General features: G+C 39.2%; 1 protein-coding gene across 1 annotated transcript; it reads left to right on the forward strand.

Moving 5' to 3' along the window:
- Positions 1–1,808: 1,808 nt before the first annotated feature.
- LOC121735444 (activating signal cointegrator 1 complex subunit 2) lies at positions 1,809–14,280 on the forward strand. The gene is made up of 13 exons (XM_042126277.1): positions 1,809–1,970; positions 2,074–2,151; positions 2,900–3,051; positions 3,453–3,633; positions 3,894–4,091; positions 4,779–5,026; positions 6,379–6,558; positions 7,638–7,778; positions 8,398–8,708; positions 9,265–9,502; positions 10,321–10,471; positions 13,241–13,395; positions 13,966–14,280. The coding sequence occupies exons 1-13, from the start codon at positions 1,944–1,946 to the stop codon at positions 14,117–14,119; spliced, it is 2,214 nt and encodes a 737-aa protein (XP_041982211.1). The 5' UTR covers positions 1,809–1,943; the 3' UTR covers positions 14,120–14,280.
- The last annotated feature ends 11,820 nt before the right edge of the window (positions 14,281–26,100 follow it).

Genomic DNA, 26,100 nt, shown 5'->3' on the forward strand with positions numbered 1-26,100 from the left:
ATATACCTAGCGGAATAGAGCAACTATCTCGAGCTGTCAAACGAAACCGAAATTGGTTTCATCTGTGTGTAAAAATATGTGTACGTATACATTTACACAAGCATGATTGAACATGATTTCAATGAGATTAAATTGTCAACGTACGGCACCTGCCGACTGGACGTCTAAAAACGAGTGCTGCTGTCATGTATCACACGTCTCTTTTTACCACGCAATGTTACTGATAGTGACATCTCTCTTGCTCAGGCCTTTATTTCTCTATTCCGCTAGGTATATTAACTTCATGAAATAACCATAATAAATGCCAGTGTCAAGTATTAAATGGCGAGAAAAAAAAAAATTCGTATGCGGAATTGACTACGTGACAAAACTCTAGACCCCCTCCCCCCCCAAAATGGGTCACGTAGTATGGGTATGTTCCCTAACACAATTTTAGGAAAATAATATGAAAACACATCACTTTTCACATTCCCGGCAAAACTCGACATTGACAGTTGACACTTGACATATAATTTGACGTAAGTTTTTTTTTTACATTTAGCTCAATGAAGAGTAAAGACTTACTATTAGTTTCATAAGTCAATGATTATTGATTAAGTCTGAGAAAGACCTCAGAAGTCAGACATGAAGTATGAGGTTTATAATACTTTATACTATAAACGGTTTGATTCAAACACGTAAATTTTGGTTTGACTCAAACCATTTTGATCGTTTACAAAGCTAGTTTGAACGGTTTGTCAAATATTTACGTGTTTGAAGCTTGTTTGATGAAATTTCATATTTTTGTTGTGTTTGACACACCGTTTGATCGTGTACCGAATACCGATGCGTTTGAACAAACTCCTCGCGATCCTCGTTCTAGTGCTGCAGCTTTCCCCAACCAGTGGCCCGCCGCGACTTTATTTGTGGCTCGCGTAATGTTAAACCATTTTGAAAATCACGTCCACTGCACCGCCTCCACCGTACACCGTACTACAAAATAATGTAAATTCGTCGTGAAAGTCATGAATTTTTTTCTGTTTCTAAATCGTCAATTTTGAAAAACATTATTTTTTGACCCTAAAAAAAATAATTGTTGCGGCCCGCGACAGCAAGACCAAAATATGTTTGTGGCCCGCATGACAAAAAGTTGAGGACCACTGTTCTCAAGCATCTTGTTTTGACTTTATACTTGGACATTGTCTGGGCTTTAGACCTGACTGATCTGACGTTATAGAAAAAAAATGAGTGTTGTTTTCCTACCTTAATATTATACTCGACACGTCTGGCCATGGTTATATATCCGAAGTGCCATTATAAGAAAAAAAATTTGAATGTCAAAGTCAGATGTCAAAGTCAAATGTCAGTCAATCTTAGGCTGGGTTGCACCAGAGGCGTGGGTAAAGTGAAAGTTAAAGTTATAGTTATAGTTAAGGTAAATTTAACTTTAACTTTACCCTTAACTTTGCCCAGAGAAATTGACAGATGACAGCTGATCCAACAAGGTTATACATGCGCGTGGGCGGGGGCGCTGCTGGTAAAGGAGAACTGTCAAAAATTGCGGTTTTTGTATGATGACAGCGTTAGTTCCTTTTTTCGCCACATGCATTTAAAACCTTGTCGAGCTGGTTATAGTTAAATATGCCGCGTCTTGATGACGTCCATTTTTAACTTTACCCAAAGATTTGACATTTTGCGCTGTAGTCAAAGTTAAAGTTACAGTTAAAGTTAGTTGGTGCAATCCAGTCTTAAACGTCAAACCAGGCAAAACTCAAGTTCACAGATTATTAGTCTATTGACTCAAGTTTCTACTTTCGTCTCAGGTTGTTTTGGTTACATTTTTTTGTAATTTACAATCTCTTAATTCTTTCTGGATTTCCTAGCAGTATTTCACACACGAAAGCTACTTCAATATTTGGCTTAAGAGTTTTTGAACACATTCTATTTTAATTTAAAATCACAACATGGAAAGTCATACCAAGGAGTTTAGTGTAAGTTTTGAAATGTGTACGTGTTACGTGTAAACAATTGTTATGTAGGTACTGTAACTACTTATTACAATAACGCTCATGAAAATATTTCTTCACATTCCAGAACCCAGATAATCTTCCTTCTGAGAGTCTTACATTACTTGTATCAGATGCAGGTGTTGTAAGAAATGTTAATGCCATAGTAAGTATTTTATGAGAATAAACCGAACACTTATTACTTGCGTGTACCTGGATAATAATATATTATATATTATACTATCACATGTTACAAAGTTTTAAAGTTATTAAAAAAAAATTATAATATTATTTCACTGATCTCCATTATACAGCGTACTTGTATAATGGAGGTCAGTGTATTATTTGTTGAAGAAACTCTTAGAAACATTTAAACTACATATGTCTACATTAATAATAATAATAGCTCCCTCACCGCTTTCGGTGACGGTGGCCGGTTTCATTGAAACCAGGAGAGCTACGCAGGAGTAATTTTATAGTGCCCAAGTGTGTGCACAGTACACAAGAGCACTCTCTATTCCTATACTCTCATAACCCAGTGGGACGGAAGACCGACACGACCGGCGAGAGATCAGGCGCAGGACCGACTTTTTACATGCCTATCCGACGCATGGATCATCTTACTTGTCAATCAGGTGATGCCTGCATTGTCCTAACCAAACTTGGAAATAACGTGTTTCCAACGCGGGAATCGAACCCACAACCTCCGAGTCAAGAGCCACGCTCTATACGACTAGATCACGGTGGCGTTAATATAATATTATTATTATATTATCAGTTGTCTACATAAATATAATATTATGTACTACACAATTTCTTAGTTTTTTACAGTTTACCAAATCCGCATGGATTAAGTAATTTATTAAGTAATTTATTCTGGTTTAAAATGTTAAACTTATATTTCTTATTTCTAGGACCCATATTGGGTAGATAAAAAGGATTTAATATTCTATGAAAGGCCTCCATCAGGCAGTGAACGAGTATTTGGTGCTATTGACAACTGGAAATCAAAAATGGAACCATATTTAGAATATTTACAAGCACTACTACAAATGGAGCATCACAGGTATTCATTTTAAATAAATCTTTTTAATTATATACTTTTGACAATAATTATAAAGTAAATAAATAACCTGGTGAATTTCATATCACTTCTTCATAATAAAAACATTCCCTGGACAAATATTTCAAGATTAAAATTTGCCAAATTGTTTCAGCTATAGTAACAAGTTTTAAAATTAATTTTAATTTAGACAGATTGCAATCTATAAAGAACATTAAGCACTTGAAGACTAGATCTTTATAAATTTTGTTCCACATCCAATGTATAGTATTTTCCATTATCTTTTTAATTTTCTAGTTTACCATTAATGTACTTTTTATTCTATTAAATTATATTTAATTTTTTGAACATTCAACATTAAACCTCTTTAGTAATTTTTTAACTAGATTTTTGTAAACTTGCAGATTTTGGAGTACAATAATATACCACAAACAGTGTATGGACACATTAATATCATTCCTTCAAGAAGCAGATCCACCTTATGTCCCACCACACGAAAATCCAGATGTACAGAAGCTGTATGAGGAAATACGAAAACACATACTAATAGTGTTTAGTAGACTTGTTACTAATAAAGAAAGTAAGGTACAGTAAAACTAATTTGCTAAATATTCTCTATATTGTCTCTTGATGACGCCAACATTCATTTATCACACGGGAACCGTACATATTTCCGGGTAAAAAGTATCGCATCTCCATGCTAAATTTTAACATTTCCCGGGACTCAAAGTATCTCCAATCTCTATACCAAATTTCAGATAAATTGGTTTAGAGGTTCAGACGTGAAGAGGTAACAGACAGACAGACTTTCGCATTTGTAATATTAATATGGATTTTAATTTCAGTCGCGATGGTTAACTAAAGAGTACATGGGTGAGATAATGTACGAGAGGTTCATATTCACCGTCCCCGTGCTGTGGGATATCTGTCTTACGTACGGCTGCGACAACCCCCGGCACGTGTCGAGGCTGCTGCAGACGGTGTTTGAGCTGCAGCCGCAGTATAGGGCAGATGTGATGCATGCGCTGGCGTTTGTTAAGGAGGTACATCTATTTGTATTTTTATTCAATTAATTTACAGCCGCCTGCCCGCCCGCCCTCGTATCACGTATCTTGCGAGAGTAATTCGATAACAATTATTGCGCGATAATTGCTCCAAAATCGCAATTTCGTATCACGTATCAGCCAAAACAATACGATTGCAATCGATCACTATACATGACACCATTGTTTGTGACATTCATGACACCCAGCAATCGCTCGCGCGATGTTTGCTAGTGGATTGTTGATCGCTATTTTTACGTGATAAGGAAGCCGACAGACGCTGTCCTGCTTAAATTGTTATAAGCAGTTATTATAGTGGCTTGGCAATGAGCACAAGAGAAACAAATATAAAACTGTATATTTGGAGGATTTCATACTTGCACAGACGGCGAGCGTAAATTGTTTTAGTATGTAATGACGCATGTGGCCGATGGTACCCAATAAACACAATTAGTCGCAGATTATTTCTCTAGTGATCATTGCCAAGCCACTATAACATTTACTGAATGTTGATTTAAATTACAAAATAACTTGAAGGCTTGGCTTGAATGTGATCTGAAAACTGTTTACGACAGAAGTATTAAAGCTATGCAATATTTTGCTTGGCTCCTTTTACATTTTATGTTTTGTTGGGATCACATTATCTGAAAAGCACTTTATAAATTATACTTGCTACTTATATTTCAGGCTTTCAAATACATAATACTACAAGTTAACAAAACATATGAGAGTGAAGAACCGCCTAACTTGCCAGAAACATTCAAAGGATTCGGAGAAATAAAGCGACCGACAGACTCAAAGACTGAGACAATATCGTTCAGGACTCTCAGAGATCTAGTACTACACTTACTAGACACGGCTATGACGTTGAGATTATTCGTAGAAGTTTATCCGGAGAGTGTGGAACTGTTTAAGAAAACTCATTTTGTGTTAAGGTGAGTTTGCATTTAATCTATATAGTCCGTGCAATCCACGAAGACGCGCCCCGCTATTCCTCCTAATCGTCTATAGTATATGTGTTCAAGCTTTCGCCAATGTTTGAGTGTTATCGGTACATACCTATTACTTATGAGTGCATGAGCACACTACAATAAATAGACCAATTAAGAGAAAGCGTCACGGTCAAAGGGAAAGATGCTCAACCAAAAATTGGTCGGGCGCGTCTTCGTGGATCGCACGGGCTATACCAGGGGTCTCAAACTGTGCGCCGCGGCGCCCTGGTAAGCCGTGGAAATCCTCTCCATCATTATCCGAAACCACAAATATTATAAAATAAAATTATAATATGAATCACTTATACAAAGCAGACAGATGCTTAAATACATATTTTTTATTATTATTTACCTACCTATCTATAATAATCATTAAAGGTGTTTATGTATATTTTTGTAATAGCTAGGTAAAGGGCGTCGTGACAAAATATTGAACGTGTAACTGAGCCGCATTCTGAAAAAGATTGGGAACCCCTGCTCTATACTATTGTATATTATTATGTATGCCTGGTGTTACGGACACACAGAGCCATCTAGCGGCAAACTAGCGAAACTGATCAGGGGACACACTACACATAAATCCCCTGCTCGAAACTAGATGGCGCTAGGTGGTACATGCTCGAGCCTCCTAGAAAGTTCCCATACTTGTTTACTTGTTTACGTGAATCGGGAAGTTTCTGGAATTCGTCTCGCCATATAAAAAGCCGCAGGTAGACGGCCCGGCAGTTCAGTTCGATTCGAGCTATCATCAAGGCGACTTCGGAGTGAAAAATAAGTGATCAATAGTGAGTGAAGCAGTGAAACCCGCGACTTGGCTATGACCTAGGACAGTGATAGTGCTTAGTGATTGGACCTAGTGATTAGTGTTTGGACCTAGTGTGTGCTTGTGTCACCTGGACTTAGTGAATAAAGTCTTCAAGAGAGTCAGCAGGTCTTTCTCTCCAAATCCTTGAATCCTAGCATGTAACACTAATAAAGAATTTGCATTTAAATCACAAAGATATATTGGATGTCCTAAAAACAAATATGTATGTTGTTAATGTTTGTAATCCATCCAAAATGTATTAGGCATGTTGATAGCAATTACTTTTTGCCTGGTCAATATAAGAAAAAAATAGTCAAAAACCCATTTTTATTAGTCAGTCAGTTAGGAAGAAAGAAAGAGATATATTTGCTAAACGAAAATTTAGACCGTTTGCAAACTGTTTATTTCTAAATTTTCTATAACAAATGTGTGTTGCTTAATATTATGATATGCATCAGTAACAATCAAATATAACGCCCCATATTTTCAGTATAGTCCAACTCTACGAGTACGGTATACCAAATCTCTGCACCACCCTCCAGGCAGTTGGTGACAAAACAAGCATACAGTATACCGAAGTGGAAGGCTACATCGAGCTAGCCAGAGCTGAACTCATAGACTTGTTTAAGGAGATACTAGCGGTGTACAAGAATGCTATATTTAGTGGGGAGTGAGTATTGTTTTCTGTAATTTTTAAGGTGTTATTATTTTGACTGCCAAGTGCCAACTGATCCGTCAAATATTGTTTTGCCATATACAGAGTGGAAACATACTTGATTCTTTAAGACTGCAACATTATTTTGAGAATGAATAGTCGATTCTTAGACTCACAGATTTGGTGCACTAAATTTAAAAAACATCGGTCCAGCTGGTTTAAGAGATAGTATTTTTTTATACTACAAGTAGATAATGTGTGGGGTCCGGACACATACAACTGAAAGTTTCGTACTTATCACTGCTTGTCTCATTCAGTCGCTGACGTATATTGTGTAGAATGAATTTTCAAAGATACTTGTATATTGTGTTGAATGCTCAACGATTGAACTTTAATTTATTTAATTTAGGAATCTAAAAAATATTAATTGACATAATATTATGTCTTTACTCTTAGCCCGGGCGCGCACTAGCGGCCATCGAGATAGATACTTTAGTATGAAACCGCCATAGACGACGCGCACCTGGCCGCAACGCGACCAGCGGCCACACCATACTTTCGATGGCTGCCGCGGCCTGGCCGCTAGTGCGCGCCCGGGCTTAGTGTCTAAACACACTAGGCTGAATTACGCCGGCGTAAATTCCGCCGCGTTTACGCCGCGTTTCAAACTCATACAAAATACGGGCGGAACGCGAGAGACACACACTATTCCGTCGCGTATTTGTATGTGTTTGACATTTGCGGCGGAATTTACGCCGGCGTAATTCAGCCTAGAGTAAACACTCTAGGCCACCTATGGCCAGTCTAAGTGTCTAAACAGACACTTAGACTGGCCATAGGTGGACCGCAAGAGACAGTCGGGACTTTAGTATGAAAACTGCAGATCGCCGTGCGGCGACCGCGTTTTACAGTCGGTTTCGACTGCAAGATGCTGTCCGTCTATAGCTGGCCTCATGACAGTTTTTTACACTCATGCGGGATCCAAAAAGTAATCAAATTAAATAATTTATTTTGCATATTAAATCATGTGTGTAGGATATATAGGTCTTATAATCATCTTGCGGCATGCAAAACTTAATATCCTTTTCTTTCAGAGGTAACATATCGACAACAGTAGAGTCATACCTATCTGCGATGTTGGAGGCGCTGTCGGAGCGTCTGTTCGTGGCGGACTACCACGCCTGCTGGCCCGTCACCGACGACATTGACATGCTGAAACAGGCCTACCCTGATATGTATCCTTCTAAAAACAAATGCTATGGAAACTTTTATGATGATATTATACAGGTGCAATTAAATCTATAGTCTGTCAAGAAAGTGAAGAAATTAAAAAGTGGCAACATCGTAGTGTCAACCCTTTCAAATCAATTTAAGAAAAAAGGGATGACACTACGATGTATCCACTTTTTAATTTCTTCAAAACGGACTATACTTGCCAAATTTTTTCCAGGGCTTAGCTTAGGTATCATTAGGAGAGTCCATTTAACCAAAAAAATGGGTGCTATTTTTTTAGATTACATATTTTATTCCATTTAAAATCATTGCACAACAAGCGGGGAAATTTCATACAACGAATATCTTTAAGTCTTTTCCAGGTCTTTCAAATTCAGTAGCAGTGATCTCTTTAAGTGATACATTGCAATATGACGCCGTTAGTTTAATAATTATAGTAATAATATTACCCACACGGCGAAATATCTTCTAAGTAGTTACCTTAATATCAAAATATGAGGCTAATAATTACTTAATTACTTTTTTTTTTAACGAAAATAGACTAAATTAAATAATTTTCGCATAAACTTGTAAATAATATGCCCAATTCTCTAAAAACTTAAATTCTTTAACTAATAACAGTGATCCCGTGAAGACTGATTTTATATTGCAAGCGATATATTCGAATATCGACGAACCGGTACCAGAGGAGACCATAGCCAATACAAACCCGGTACCGAACGGCCATGTTGAGACCATAGACAATCCGGGACCTTCCAAAGACAACGAGATACCAGATAATATTAAAGAGGAGTCGCTCATAAGTGAAGTGAAGGATATTCTGCCACATTTAGGCGATGGATTCATATTGAAATGCTTGAAACACTACGGCTTCAATGCTGAAAGAGTTATCAATAGTGTGCTGGAAGATACGTTGGCTGATTCTCTTAGAGGTATGTGTTTAAAGATTTTACTTCTTAACAGCTGACCTACGTAATTCAGTCGGGCTATGTCAATCCCAGCCGACAGATCACGACCATGCTGCACTTTTATTGAACATTTTATTGACAATTAGATTGAAGGCGCGCGATGTTCAATATCAACCCTAGACGGTCAATAGTATTACGCAATACGTGATATTGCGCAATAAAATTGCTCGTCTAGGGGCCCGCTAAGATTGACTTGACAAAACCCAATCAACGTAGGTTTGCCAACAGCCTATGATGAAAATTATTATCTGGTGTTAAGACTGTAGATACTAGATAGTAACTAATATATGTGTATTAGCCTCTGTCCTTAAAAACCCACCAATACAATATCATATACTTTGCATAACATTTGAATGCAATGCGTTTCGTAGTTTAATGAAAAAGTTAAATTCAATTTTCAATTCAATTCAATTCAATTTTCAATTTTTTCCGTCTAGCTCCCTTTCGCAACGCGCGATAAGGAACTTTGTTCCAATATTTAAAGAGTTTTTTTCCTTATACTTATTTATATATTTTTCAGCACTCGACAGAAATCTACCCATAGTACCTGAAGATCCTTTAGACAATCATTTCCTAGAGACCGGGGTACAGAGACTGAATGTGTTCGACGGCGACGAATTCGACATTATGACGAGAGACGACGTGGATCTGACCAAGATACACGTTGGCAAACGACGGGATAAATACAAGAATGTCAGTCAGCTGTTAGACGATAAGTCAGAGGTGAAGAGCAGGATAGATATATACAGTAAATATAAGTGAGTATATTGGCTATTTTATAAATTTGAGCATTTAACGTTTTTAGTATTTTTGGTATAAAATGCTTTTCAGTATTATACATGAGAACAATGCTGGGAACTCAAAAAATCCGTCTTCATACCTATACAAATTGTCGATCCGGGCATCCGTATGGGTATGAAGACGGCTCTTTCCGAGTTCCCAGCATTGTTCTTATAGAAAAAGTTGTTCATTTTGACGGGCTCATTTTATGGTTTCAAGGATAACGGTGTTTACACTAACACACTGTATAGTTTTAGATGCCTGCCATTCCATTTTTTAAATGCACTTTGTATAATGTAAGTGTGGTTTACTTTCTGTCTGACAAATAAAATGATAAGTAATAATATAATAATCGTAGCGAATTATTAAAACTTGAAGTTTGAATTATAATTTTTGGTGCATTGAGAGTTTTAGGCCCAATTTCACCAACGTCTGTCAAAGTTAATTCACGAATTAGTATCACGTTATCTCTTTCGTTTTTTATATGAATGAAAGAGAAGACATGACATTTTAACAAGCTGTTAACACTAACAGAGGTTAGTGAAATTGGGCCTTAAGATTTTAACTAAGCACTCTGGTGGCAGTTGTCGGAAAATTATTCCTATTGATAGTTTTTGAAACCATTAAGCTACCAGGTGGCGCTTTGTGTGTGTCGAGTTCATAAAGTTAACCACTAGGTATAATATTAACTTTATGGTTGAGTCTGCCCCAAAAGAAGTATCGAAATCTATATTTGCTTACTTATCAATTAAAACGAGATGAAATAAAATTAATTTATCTTTCGTTCAATTTTAAGCCTCGTGTGCGACGACGCGGCGATGTACTCGGACGAGTACGACGACACATACGACAGCGACGGAGCAGAGCCTCCCTCAGCCACTGCTGACCCCGACGAGGTGCGGCGGCCGTTCGTCACGCCGAGAGCTCTGGCGCAGTATAATAGACGGGTGAGTGTTTAGACGAGTGCGACGACGCGGCGGTGTACTCGGACGAGTACGACGACACATACGACAGCGACGGAGCAGAGCCTCCCTCAGCCACTGCTGACCCCGACGAGGTGCGGCGGCCGTTCGTCACGCCGAGAGCTCTGGCGCAGTATAATAGACGGGTGAGTGCTTAGACGAGTGCGACGACGCGGCGGTGTACTCGGACGAGTACGACGACACATACGACAGCGACGGAGCAGAGCCTCCCTCAGCCACTGCTGACCCCGACGAGGTGCGGCGGCCGTTCGTCACGCCGAGAGCTCTGGCGCAGTATAATTGACGGGTGAGTGTTTAGACGAGTGCGACGACGCGGCGGTGTACTCGGACGAGTACGACGACACAAACGACAGCGACGGAGCAGAGCCTCCCTCAGCCACTGCTGACCCCGACGAGGTGCGGCGGCCGTTCGTCACGTCGAGAGCTCTGGCGCAGTATAATAGACGGGTGAGTGTTTAGATAAGTGCGACGACGCGGCGGTGTACTCGGACGAGTACGACGACACATACGACAGCGACGGAGCAGAGCCTCCCTCAGCCACTGCTGACCCCGACGAGGTGCCGCGGCCGTTCGTCACGCCGAGAGCTCTGGCGCAGTATAATAGACGGGTGAGTGTTTACACGAGTGCGACGACGCGGCGGTGTACTCGGACGAGTACGACGACACATACGACAGCGACGGAGCAGAGCCTCCCTCAGCCACTGCTGACCCCGACGAGGTGCGACGGCCGTTCGTCACGCCGAGAGCTCTGGCGCAGTATAATAGACGGGTGAGTATTTAGACGAGTGCGACGACGCGGCGGTGTACTCGGACGAGTACGACGACACATACGACAGCGACGGAGCAGAGCCTCCCTCAGCCACTGCTGACCCCGACGAGGTGCGGCGGCCGTTCGTCACGCCGAGAGCTCTGGCGCAGTATAATAGACGGGTGAGTGTTTAGACGAGTGCGACGACGCGGCGGTGTACTCGGACGAGTACGACGACACATACGACAGCGACGGAGCCGAGCCTCCCTCAGCCACTGCTGACCCCGACGAGGTGCGGCGGCCGTTCGTCACGCCGAGAGGTCTGGCGCAGTATAATAGAAGGGTGAGTGTTTAGACGAGTGCGACGACGCGGCGAGTACTCAAATGAGTACGACGACATGATGATGATATAATTGGACGCTGTTAAGCATTCGTGTACTAACCCACACAAAAATTACGTATTGAGTTATTAATGTAGTTATGTTCTGTAGATAATTTAGAACAAGACTGCATTCAAAATGTAACAACAAAAAAAATTGTGGGTTAGGACACTAATGCTTAACAGCGACAATATAACAAATACAAAAAAAAAACGAGTGTGCTGTAGTCTGTAGACCACACAAGTGAAGTAAAACTCTTCATAGCCTCTTCATACCCTTCAGGTACTTAGCACGGGGCCAGCACGGTGTGAAGCATCCATAGATATTTAAAAAAAATGTGCGCGCGCATCTCTCTGGTCGCCTCATTCGATCACACTGGCCGTGTTCGTCGGCGTAATTTTTAGCGCATTCGCTGCAAAACCTAGTTATTGCGCATGTCCAAATCATGTCATGCCATGGCAACGACAACTGTTTACGACTTGACAATTAACCCAATTGCAATTTGTTGGTGGCGTTGCAACGAACAAACCAGTGGGAGAGCCATGCTTCGGCACGAATGGGCCGGCTCGACCGGAGAAATACCACGCTTTCACAGAAAACCGGCGTGAAACAGCGCTTGCGCTGTGTTTCACCGAGTGAGTGAGTTTATCGGAGGCCCAATCCCCTACCCTATTCCCTTCCCTACCTTCCCCTATTCCCTTCCTTTCCCATCCCTACCCTCCCCTGTTACCCTATACCCTTTTAAAAGGCCGGCAACGCACCTGCATCTCTTCTGATGCTACGAGTGTCCATGGGTGACGGAAGTTGCTTTCCATCAGGTGACCCGTTTGCTCGTTTGCCCTCTTATTTCATAAAAAAAAACAATTAAATTTTTAAATTTTTCCAAGTGATCCATATCCATATTATCTAAAATAAAATAATCAAACACTATCATAGTGTTAAATAAATTATTTGTGCGGCTGTTAGACAATTTAGGCTTATGTATTTATGTTTAGCTTTTATGATTTTAATCATGTATAAACAATTAAGACGTTGTTTACGACTTGACCAGCAACTTGTTATGGCGTTGCCATGACATCTTTTGGACATGCGCAATAAAAGATTTGTCCAAAAATACGCCGACGAACACGGCCACTTTCGTAACGTTCTCGTCACGCATTTATGACAATTTTTGACAGCAGATTTTCAAAACATATCCTTGATCATTGGATAATTTTTTATATTTGCACACAGAATCAGCCGCTATAAGAAAAAAAGAGGATCAAAATGTTTTATTCCAATTACCCCGGTATTGCTAGATTCAATTTATTTTCTGACTTTTTGCCATCAGATTCTGGTAGACCTTTTACTAAGAAGTTTTACTTGTACAATTTAAATAAAATAAGATAGTGGTAAACATTCCACACTTATTTTCCTGTTCTGAGGTGGTAAATGAATATTAAGTTAATTTATTAAAAAAATCGACTTGTCTATTCAACTTGTTGTCAAGCTGGCAACAAAAAATATTGTCAAGCTGAAATTTTGGGAACACTTATATTTTACCTTTATATATCTGTATTTTATTAGGAAATAAGAATCATTGACCTTGTTATCATCCCAATTCAGGAGGAATCCGACGAAGAGTCATCAGAGGAGGAGGCACCAAAGGCGGAGACAAGCCGGAACAGGATGAACTTCTGCACCAACCCCGAGGAGCTACGCGCGCGCAGGGCGGCGGCCTACAGACCGCGGGGACACGCCCCCAGGCCGCAGCAACCCAGGTACTTACATACACATTTAATAATACCCCCCACACCGGTTTCGGTGACGGTGGCCGGTTTCATTGAAAACAGGCCAGCTACGCAAGAGTAGTTTTATAGTGCCCAAGTGTGTACACAAGAGCACTCTCTATTTCTTTTACTCTCATTACCCAGTGGGACGGAAGACCGACACGACCGGCGAGAGATCAGGCGCAGGACCGACTTTTTACATGTCCATCCGACGCATGGATCATCTTACTTGTGAGACAATCAGGTGATCAGCCTGCATTGTAACGAAATAGCTTCCACATCCATACTTCCATGCTAATATAATAAATGCGAAAGTGTCTGGCTGTCTGTCTGTCGGTCTGATTAATACCTCTTCACACCCAAACCGCTGAACCGATTTCGATGAAATTTGGTATGGGGATACTTAGAGACCCGAGAAAGAACATAGGATGCTTTTTATCCCGGAAAAAGTACGGTTTCTGTACGATAAACGAATTTTACTTTCGGCAAAATATGCCGAAGCATCAAGAATGCCCTGTAACACTCGGTTCGCGCACCTAAATAATTCTGTTCATCTTCCAGCCGGGACGTTATCGGCAAGCCTAAAGGCCAGGGTCAGGAGAAGGATGTGCTGGCCAACCGCGACAAGAAGGAGAAGCACAAGAGCTCCCGCGCCAACCACAACCGCCGCCAGGGAGCGCAGTGGAAGCGCAGCCAGGGGATGATGCCCTCGTAGGGCTACGTTGATTGTTTATGCGTTACTGCTTTATGATAGCTCATTAAGGGGGCGAATAAACCAAAATAGATAATTTTATAATTCACTGTTATACTTGATAATAAGCTGCTAAACGAATTGAAGACGTGAGTTGAAGAGCACGATATCATTTTTCCCTTATAATTTGAACACGTGAAACAACGCTTGCGCTGTGTTTCGCCGAGTGAGTGAGTTTACCGGAGGTCCAATACCCTACCCTATTCCCTTCCCTTCCCATCCCTACCTCTCCTATTACCCTATTCCCTCTTAAAAGGCCGGCAATGCCACTGCAGCTCTTCTGATGCTGCGAGTGTCCATGGGCGACGGAAGTTGCTTTCCATCAGGTGACCGTTTGCTCGTTTGCCCCCTTATTTCATAAACAAAAAAAACCTTGTAACTTATTTGCTTCATCACCTGGCTAATATATAGAATCTGGCTATGCATAAAATATTTGGCAATTTTTTTACTGTTACTTATTGTGTTCTTCCACTCACGTCTTTAGTTCTATTTACAAATCTCTACAAACATGCTAGAATAATATTGTAAAACAATATTCTGGCAGGTGTGTAAAGATTTGTGGTGTGTTCCAAAACCCAGCTTTCTGGCCAGTGCGATTTGACTAGATTTGATTGGCAACCTGATCTACCCATCATACCGTTTTGGAACACACCATTTAGTATCAATATTCAAGATCTTATTTCGCGGTGACCAGTATTGTAGCAAAACCATTTAGAAAATCTTTGCTTTTCTATGAAAATTACTTAAGATGTACCTATGAAAAACAACGATTGTCGAGCACTACTGGCAGGGTTGTGCAGTACTTATTTTAGGGATTACTTACGAACGCAGCCTTAAAAATCCTCATGGATTATTATTTATTTTACTGTATGAAATAAGGAAATGTTATTTTCGCACATACACATACCAAGTAATATACAAGGTGTAACAGAACTAAGTGATAATACTTTACGATGTGTACGTGTTCCTTGTAGAGAGTTCACTGTGAAAGTAGCAGCGCTGAAAGACCAAGTTTTTTTTTGCACTTTTGTATGCAGAAACTCGTGACGCTGGGGCGCTTGCCCATACAAAAGTGAAAAAAAAATTTTGTTCTTTCAGCGCTGCCACTTTCATAGTGAACTACAAGGAACACGTACACACCCTAAAGTATTGTCACTTAGTTTTGTTACACCTTGTAGACTAGCCAATATCTGATTTAAAACAGCACAGCTGTATATTTATTGAACTGTAAGGCGCTTTGCACACGACGGGGCGGGGCGGGCCGGTCAATTTCGCCGCGAACGATAGCACAAAGGGAATCCAATATTACCAACGCACACGGCGGGCAAAAAGACCGCGCCGCAGCTGCCCGGCGGGCACTGACGGCGTATGTCCGCGGCTGCCCGCCGTGGATCACACCAACATGCAGTAACGCAGACGGCGTGTGCTTTGTGTACGCGGCGCGGGCAGCCGCAAGCATCGACGGGCGTACGCGGCGAAGTTGACCGGCCTGCCCCGCCCCGTCGTCTGCAAAGCGCCTCAAAGTAAGTTATTGTTAATCTACGAATAATAAAAACTATTATTCGTAGTTGTTAATATTATATTATACCGCATGCTATGTGTTATTTTTACAAAATACAACTTTTGTAAAGTTAATAAAATTCAGTTATTATTTATTAATTATTGCCTTTTATTTACATCGACAAAGTTGCTGCTTGAATAGTTTCCGTCTGCACTAACACCAAATGTTTTGAAATATCTTGACAAGAATGTTACTGCAACGACTGCAGAGTAGATTAAAACTATGTGCGCACGATTTGACAGTGCTGATAAGTAATTTTCATCGCATACGGCTTAGCAGAGAGGCCAGAAACTTACCGATAGGTACCATCGAAGAGATCGATTCATAGACCAAGTGCACCTACGTCATTTGGTTAGGTTATGTGAATTCAATGTTTGTCGTGTTCTGCCGGCTGGGTTTCTCTTTCAACATTTTTTATTTACCAAATTACATAGGTTCGCTATCTGCGTATGAATATATACTTATTATTCTATATTATAATAGAAATACGAGTATATACTATATACCTAATATAAATAAATCATGTTATATAATAATCTATAGACACAGATTTAAACTATCGAGTATACAAAAGCTTCGCAATAATTGCAAAATAATTGTAAGTGCAGTACGGCTTTCCGGCGGTCGCTATGAATAGCCGCGCGTGAGCGGAATCGCAATATCGCGCGTTTGATGTCCGCCGCCCGCTCGTACCGCGGCCGCTGCCACGCATGAGCGGAGCGGGGAGCGTGTACCATTTTAAATGTCATAACTCATAAGTCTTCCTATTTCTAGCTTTCTTCTAATTGATTTTTTTGGTAACAAGAGAGGTCTAGCTTGTCTCTCGGGCTTCCCGAGTTTATATCAAAGGGTTTGTGATGTGGCTCAATGCCTGTTACAGTTTAATAGCCGGGCGGACCAATAAGATTGCATTTCGATATAAAGCCCGAAATCTTTAAAAAAAACTTTACCTATGCGTTTTTTAATGCTAAGTACTGACATACGGTTTTGCTCGATAGTTTTACTCCAAATCGAGCAGTAACCACCGTGTGGACCGCAAAACTGACAGCTCGAAGGCTCGCTTCGAGCCGGCTCCGATAGAATTACATATGTCAAATATGTATGTAATTTCCTTCGATTCGGAGTAAAACTATCAAGCAAAACCGTATGTGAGTACTTTGTTGATCGCTGACTTTCAAGGACAAAAAGCTCAGTGCTCGGTAGCTTACGAAAAAGGCAGACACCGATTCTTTTGGCCGGAGCACCCAAAACATAATGAAAAAGATTTATCCGAACGACTTTCTCTTATCCCAAAAATATCTGCCATTTTCGTTTTCCGCTACAGCTCACAACATGTCCTAGGTGCCACAACAAAGGCAGGCCGAAGTCGTAAAGGCGGTCGTAACTTTATGCCTACGTCTTCATAGACACGTCACACGGACATCAGTACTGCAATTATTATTAGTTATTCATATTGTTCATGATACTGGGAACTACAGACAGTACAGCAGTGGCGGATTTACTTTGCCGCCTGTAGGCTATTCAATTTTTGCCGTCCCTATCACTGACCTTTCAAATTCAAAAAGTTAGTTTAGTTCACAATCATATCCCACCAAAAACATTTTTTGAAAATTTTTGCTGAGACGACTACTCAAGGTGTCCCTGTGCGATAGCGAAACGGCAAAGCTTTAAATATTTACTGGTATGTAGAATTTGTTTAAGTTAGGGTCAGTAGAGTTAGGCCGTGTAGATTCAGAAGCTTGGCTCTACATGAGATCTCATAATATCTTTTTCACAGGGTAAACCGTAAACCTTGTAAAATGTGCTCGTCTCGGCAATATTTTACAAGAAATGTTTTTGGTGGGATTTTTTATTTCTGTAAGATAAAAAAAAATGGGGCTAATTTTGCCGCCCCTCTAAATCTGCCGCACTAGGCTCCACCCTACTTAGCCTACTGGTAAATCCGCCACTGCAGTACAGAGACAGAGTATTGGCGGTGTTTTCAATCAGAATCTATTGTGGTTTGTGGCATAGACCGCGTCTGTTTTGGCGCGTTGATGATGTTGTGAATGCGATATTGTCAGTCAAATTTTATTTCGGTTATATGAAAATTTATAGGTCCTTTGGTGACTGGTGAGGGGAGGAGATGAGTGTATAACATCCATGAAACAGCTGTCTTCAGTTACATTTAGGCGATGTTAGCTTTGATCAGTGGTTATTTTAGTCACACCTCACAAAGGCCGCTCAATTTGCCCCTGGAATCCTGGATGATGGATCACTAGTCACCACGAGCTTACAAGGATTTTTCAATAATGGAAGAAATCAGACAAGTCGAATAACAATGTTTTGCGAACAATAAAATGGTAAAGTTCTGACAGGTAGCGCCACCTGCAGTCAGCGTCCACCTTCATCCTTAAGCCCGTCACAGACTTAACTATAATATATATTAATATACCGTACCTATTATAATATATATTGTAGTAGCTATCAGAAATATATTATATTATTATAGCTAAGTGTGCGGTCACGCGAAAATTAGTATAGAAAATATTATATAGTAAGTCTGTGACGGACTTTGGCCATTTCTATCCGGCTGTAGCGCAGCCAGAAAGAAGAATATTGATTTACACTTAGCAGCCTATGTAATTCCGTAATATTTTGTATAAAAATAATAAATACAAGAACCACAAATACAACTTTAAATAACACGTTTTAGTTAAATTCATTTCCATCCGTAGACATATTGGAGGTATTACGGAGGGGAATAATGTGTATTTAATGTGGCGCGCGGGCATCGATCATGGCGCGTTTTATTATATTGCCGGTAATGGCGGGCATTAGGGCGGGCCGGGAGGATTTAATAAGCGAGCGGCGAGCTGCGTGCGCGCAGTGCCCAGCGGCGTCGTAGTGATGTGACTTTGCGAATGTCGATATTTTAATATCTTGATACTTAAGAGCGAGAGAAATTGAAAATAGGTATTTGAAAATGTATTGCTGTCTCACCTGTCTCAAGTCTCCCACTGCAGAGCGCGATTGAGACAACACGACAATAGTTCTAATAAAAGAACAGAAAATCTTCGATTCGTTGTCCGCTGATTCCTTCTCCAAAACTTAACCGATTTAAGTACTTTTTTCATTAAGAATTAAAGCAAGGCTTGAGCTGTGTTCCTATGTTTTATTTTTTTTGTATATTCTAGCCAGTTTTGTTTTCTGGGTGTTTAAACACAGAGAAAAATCTGGCCATTTTTTTGGGTTTTTGGGCGTTCTTATCTTTTTTAATAATAAAATTATGAAAAAAAAAGAAAACATAGGGACATGCTAATAGTGGCGGAAGATATTCAGGAAAAAAATCATAACTCTACGGGCATTATCCAGGGAGGAAACAGGGGACAGCGTTTGTATGGAAAAACGGCGGTGTGGACTCCTCTTAATGCAACAGTCGAAAATTGTATAAGAACTGTTGCAGATATTGTACAACTTTGTTGTCAAACACCTGCTGACTTGCTGTCGCAAGATACATAGGTAATACCCCGTTGATGTTGCAACTTATTGTCAGATTCAAAAGCTATCAGCACCGGGAGTCGGGACGTAAAATGGAATAACATTCAAAAATGCGTTTCACGTATGTGACGAGAGTAATAATTCGCTAAAACCCAGAGGAGGTTATAAGAAACATAGATATAAGATACTCTAGTAGTGAGAGAGAGAGAAAAATAGAGCCACTTCGTCGTTAAAAAATACCACAGTTCATAATACATTAAACACGTTGGGACACCTTGTTTAATGTAACGTTAATTTAAAAGTACGCTACTATACACTATACAGGCATTACTTAATGTAGATACTTTTATAAAACTATCGACATTCGCAAAAATATCGCTTATCGACAAAAGTATTTTAGTTTCTATCCCATCCCTCAAGCCGACGGGTATAATTTATTTCACATTGAGTCTACTTGCGCCGATCATTATTATTGTTCTTCGAAACCGCACTGCGCCTGCGCATCAGCTTTGCATATTACTAAATAACGAATATAGTGCATTCAGACGCGCATAACTTTAAAGATCGCTTGACGAAACTGAGAGGACAACATACAGTGTACTATCAGAGAAGTTGATTCCTAGGCAGCATCATCTGCCGTACCTACGTAAATTGGTCGCGTTATTTAAAACCCAGCTTTAGATCAAAACTAGCAATAAATTGACATAGTCTGACGTAGGTCCGTCAACTGCCTATGATGCCAACTTCTTCGATGGACAAAATCTAACAAAAAAGACCTGCCAATATCGTGTCACAGTCTGATCGCGATCTTGATCGCGATGTACCAATGCGAATCCGTCACAGATCTACCTATTTGTAGATCTGTGAGCTGTTGCTCGTGCACCCTCCCCGCTCACCCCTCGTCCCACATAGAGGCAATCAAACTCTGCGCTTTCCCCTTCCATTTCTAATAAATGTTCTTAAAGTTTAGCGCGACTTTTAATAAATATTCCAAAGAGACATAATTTAATTTCCCTTTCAATTCTGATAACTGATAAGCGGCCTTAAATTAAAAAAAAAATTTAAGTAGGTACGCGCGACCTATATTTTGAACTTTCTAGAAGGTCCTTAGGTATATGTAGTTAGGCCATTATGTATGTAAAAGTAGATCGGTGGAACATTTTTGGGCACGACATTGTATTGACATTTTCTGTGGCCTCGATATTTCGGTTTGTGTTGTAACTTGTAAGTTGCAGCCATGAGTGAAGTGGTTCAAATCACAACTTCGTTTTTATGAAAGTATAGGGCCTGTTTCACCAGTTCCTGATAAAGTGCCGAATAGGCTATCCACAGCTTTTTTTTTCATATTCTCCATACTCTGGAGTCTGGGCCTGTTTCACCACTTCCTGATAAAGTACCGGATAAGCTATCCACAACTTAACTTGACAGATGAAGTATTGAACATTGATAGTCTATCAAAAAAAGTTGTGGATAGACAATTCGTCACTTATCATATACAGTGGTGAAACAGGCCCTCTGTCTGTCAAGCTAGGTGGTGGATGGCCTATCAGGCACTTATTAGGAAGTGGTGAATCAGGCCCTTAACGTAGTATTACATCTAGAATCTAGATGAAACAATATTATGGAAAAATTACATAAGTACCTATAAAACAAAAAAATCCGTAAGTAATTAAAGTTTTTTTCACTGCCCAGCCTTTTCTTTATTTTTGTTTATTTACGGTAACGTGCTACTGCCAAAAACCCAAAAAATTAAAATGTCGCTAGAGGCATCAGGCAACCCTAACTCCACTTCACTATCTCATGTTTATCTCGGTGACATTTATTAAGATTTAATTGAGCGATATGGCCGACTTATTTCTGAACGTACAATTAAGATGTTGCAATTAACATTTATAAGAAAACTAATTAAAATCGATTAGCTGTCTACAGGATCAAAGTCGCCGCGAAGGTACAAGATGAAATACAATAAATACTTGTAAACTGGGCCAATATTTTCTTAATAGCTGGGCAATTATGGTTAATTTCAGAAATATATGTGAAGCAAGAGTTGTACCTCTATGATTGACACCAATCTTTGAAAAATAGCTCTATATTTTTATTAAATCCTAGACAACATCCGGAACTCCGTGCTCTAAAATTTATATTTAATGTATAGGTATAGCGCGGGAACCTACGAATATATCGTACTTTTCCTTAGTTTTTATTATTTGTTGGCGAGAACCGTACATTTTTCCGTGATAAAAAATATCCTATGTCCCTTTCCCGGGACACAGATACCTACTTTCTCCTGGATACCTTCGGCAAAATTGGTTCAGCGTGGTTTGGCCTGAAGATGTAACAGACAGACATACTTTCGCATTTATAATATTAGTATGGATATACTGGAGTTTTTGAGATTTACTCCCTAGTAGTCGAATTTGAAAGCTTGTGCGCGATTCAACTTTTAAATAAAGAACATAATAACTAAAGCAAATGTTTGAATGGGCATTGATGAGATCGTACTCGTGTCGTGGTGGATGTTGGACCCGGGAGGCTGTCAGGACTACTCAGGTCGCTCGTCACGGGCTGCTGCACACAAATAGCCCCCAATCACCTACACCTAGGCTAGGGATGGCAATTGCCAGTTAAATATGTGTGTGTGTCTGGAATAGTTCTGCGGTTTGGAACAGTTCCCGGGTATAGGTAAACGTATTTTTTAGCGCAGCAAAGTTTTAGAGCCGCATCTTGTTTATGAATGAAGGGTTGTTCATAAACCAAATACCAAGGGTATTCTGAAGTTTATTTGCAGAATATTTACCAAAATTCTCTTTCTACTTAGAATTTCTGTCAATATTTGTGGCACTTTTAGAATGTTTTATTTTCATGTAAATTAAAGATCTGAACGAAATTATTTTTGGCACCCCTAACGTTCAAAGTAATCGCCGATAGCCGCGCACCTTTGTCTGCCTTTGTGCTGTCCCTCAACTCGTGCGTGACAACATCTACGCGAAGACAGATCTTCCGAAACGTTTTACATTATTTTTAAGGCACAAAATTGTTTTATTATTCGGCATTATACTACACAGTCCTGACCATAAAGTTAATATAATAGGTAAGTAGGTATATTAACTTTATGGTCCTGACAAAAGACTCGCACTCATATTATCATGTCATATTATCCATAGAGTATATATTAAGTCTATGGTTTGATCCATAGAAAATGAGATTTAAATTTGAATTTCGAACGATATTTTTTTATTTATTCAGCAAGCAGCAGCCAAAAATTAACGCACATTGCCTATAGAAAGATCGACATTTAAATAAGCTCTGTAATTATGAGCTAAATCAAATTTAAATTCTTTAATCAGTGTCTGCTACGACTTAAAATATTTCTTTTGAGTTTTTAAATAGTTTAAATCGCCACCGAATCCGATTTTGAGGGGCATTAAAACGAACGTCATTAGAGCACAAAAACGTCGTCAAGGACTGCCGTTTAGTTGGAAATCTCGAGGTCGGAAACAGACGCAAAAACATGTTCCTTTGCTTTGCCGAATCAAAACAACGTATATATACAGGTGACGGATACGACACGATATACGAAATTTAGGTTTAATTCTTAATGATAATTTATATTCTGCTAAGCTAAAGAATAGAGACGGAAGGAGAAAGATTAAGATATCTGCTATCTTCAGCTATTTTATGGCTATTTTCAGACATTGAGACGTACCGCGTATGTGTAATGTAGCGTAGCTTGTCCATTTTGAAATGACGTGCCCCACCACTGAGTCAGTGGTGGGGCAACTAGAGAAGTGGTCAGTGGCACTGACCACTTCTCTAGTTGATATAAATGAAAAATTTTGTGAATACGAAGGAGAGGCGCGACATTTAAAGTTAGGTAGACAAGCCCTACCTGTATTAGGTACACTATTTCGATACATTTGCCCGTTTAAATTACAATATTACTTACAACCTGCGATTAGGTAGCTACATGTAGGTAAATGGTTATTTGTAAATATTTTTTCTTCACTAATGTTCAAATAATATTTATTTGCCTTACCGTATATCCATTATCCTGTGCCGTGAGTCGTGATCTCGTGTGTTACATCGTGTCGTATGGTGTAAACAGTGTTAGTGGGGGACGTCTGTGACTCTAATTACTTTTTTATCCCTTCCAAGTTTAATGTCAACTTGATAGCACATAATAACAGTAAAATATCTGATCGCGTCCTCTTATTTAAAGACGTGGTCCATGTGGTAGTCGTGTAGCTTTATCATTTTAACCGACTTTGAATAAAATAAACGTTAAAATGTTTGTTTTAAATGATTTATATACCATCGAAGAAATGGATTCATAGGCAGATGGCGGACCTAAGTAATTTGGTCGCGTTATGTCAAACCTATCCGACCGATCACATCTAACATTGAATTGACATAAGCCGACCAAATGACGTAGCTTAGGTCCGTCAACTGCCTAGGAATCTATTTCCTCGATGGTAGGTACATTGCCTACAATACCTATCATATAATAGCAAAAATGGCAATTCCATACTCCCATAATACAAATGCAAAGTGTGTCTGTCTGTCTGCAAACTCTACGTTTCAAGTCAAAGTTCAATTAGTCATAGTTATAAAACATACTAGTCTTACAAAAAGAATTAAGTTAAACCTACTTTTACCACAGAATACATATTAGTTTAACAACTTTTACTACGAAAAATTTAGGACGACTAAATGTGCTCTAGAGTAGGCAGAACTTTAGATTTAGAAGTTATTTAATTAAGCTTTCCTCTTACTCCCATTCTTAAAAATAATGTTTCAATGAATGCCACATCGTGTGGATATTAAAAGACCATATCTGGAACATTAACATCCCGACGGGAGCTCTAATGACTAGTAATTACGGTACCGAGGTAATGGACTCTGGTAATGGCCAAGCCTCCATTTTGTTTTGTTTTTTTTATCTGTGCTTCGCGCCACTGCGTTTTCTAGCAAAAGTAAGATTGAATATTCAGCCTTAACTCAGAGATACAATTAAGCTATGTTAATTGACATTTAATCGGCAATAAAATTAATCCTTTGCCGCTGTTTTTAATTAGTCGCCTATGGTTTTTATTCTGTACTGAACTGAGACAGAATTTTCATTCGAATTTCGCTTCTAAGTTCTAACGCAGGCTCTCTTTCTTGTACTAGTCTCATACGCGAGAAAGATAGCCTGAATCGACATTCTAATTTTAAGAATGGAAGCTGAAGTTTAAATTAGGAATCACATTTTTCAATCCACGTTTTATCAAGTGCCTACCAGCTATAAATTATAATACCTCTGCTATTCTCTTTCAAAAGTAACTTTCGCAATTTTTCAGAGAATTTCAAATGGATTCCATAAGGAATGCAAAATTCAAATCACAGAACGCGTGTGCAAAAAATCATTCAGTTGGACAAGATGGCCGACATTGCTTTAAATAGTCACAAGCAAAGAGAATATAATCGCTACGTTTTAGTCACACGCGCGGACGATGATTTTGATGTTTTTTGTCGGGGATTTGATTACGGTGGGCAGTTGATTGCCGCTTCCTTGGAACTGGGGTTCTATCGCATTATACCGCATAAAAACACCTTCCATTATCCTCTCTAGCTCGTAAGAAGTTTTAGAATAAGTAATAAGTATTTATTTATATTTCGTTCAGAATTCAGATTTGATTTTGCTAATAATAAAATTGCCGGCATTTTATTTCATGCGGCCTCACACTGATGATTATGATTCAACTTCGATTGACTGAAAAGTTCCACAAAAAAATTATGGGGCTTATATATCAAAATATTTATTTAAAATTACAGTTAAGTACCTAACTTAATTAATTAATATTCGACTTTATGTGCGACAGTTCGTCGTGCATCCTGAATCCTGATAGAAGTTAGGTATTACTAAAGTGCATCCTATACATCTCGGTGTAGCCAAGATTTGATTAAATGAGGCAAATCAAAAAAAAAAAAATATTTAAACATTCTTCAGGGGATGCTTTTCATTCAGCAAAATTCATATTTAAATACTCATTTTGTTGTTTTCTAAGACTTAATTCATTCTAAAACTTGAATGTTGACGAACACCCATAAAACCCTAGCGCGGTCTCAAATTCCATGGGTTTAATTACTGCGATGACCGGTTTACGACTAGCTACGGCGTTTATGGAGATATTTGCATAAATTTTTAGTGAAGAATACGTTCACAAGTTTCAACAGCATCTAAAAACTTTAAATATGGCTACATTATCATGTTCAAATGGCGAGTCAGATCTTAATCGATGTTTTTTGTCTGGACCAGGTACATATTTATATTTGCGTTAAAGATCAGTATAAAATAACATCCTCAGAATTTAAATTAAACTTTTGTAATAACCTAGAGCCAATGATATTGTATGATAAACTCAAAGAATGTAGAATATCATTGCCTAGAGCTATCATGATGCCACTGTAGTAGTAGGTAGGTATAGTAGTAAGGGCCCAGGAAAGAAGTAAGTATAAAAACTTAATTATATTTTGGTAGAATAAATATAACATTATGCACTATAGTCTAAGCAATATTGTGTTTTGCTTTGATCCTTATCAATGATTTATGATAATTAGTTTTCGACCCATAATACGGGCAGTTAAAAAATCTTTTACTCTAGTTTTTTCGACAAAAAAAAAACATGGCGACCGCTTACTTTACCGCGCTTTTCATGAAAGAAAATTACTCTGTAGCATAAAATATTATTTAATAAGTAATTTCAAAGCTAGTAATTACGAGGAGAGACAATAAAAACGATATCTAATATCTGTTAATGAAATCTCACGAGGCCGATATTAATAATTACCAGCACTTAGTGGTATCGCCACAGATAAAACGCTAACGTCACCACCAGGATCTACAATAACGTGGATGTGGTAA

Source organism: Aricia agestis, chromosome 17 (genome assembly GCF_905147365.1).
Source record: "Aricia agestis chromosome 17, ilAriAges1.1, whole genome shotgun sequence".
NCBI lineage: Eukaryota > Metazoa > Arthropoda > Insecta > Lepidoptera > Lycaenidae > Aricia > Aricia agestis.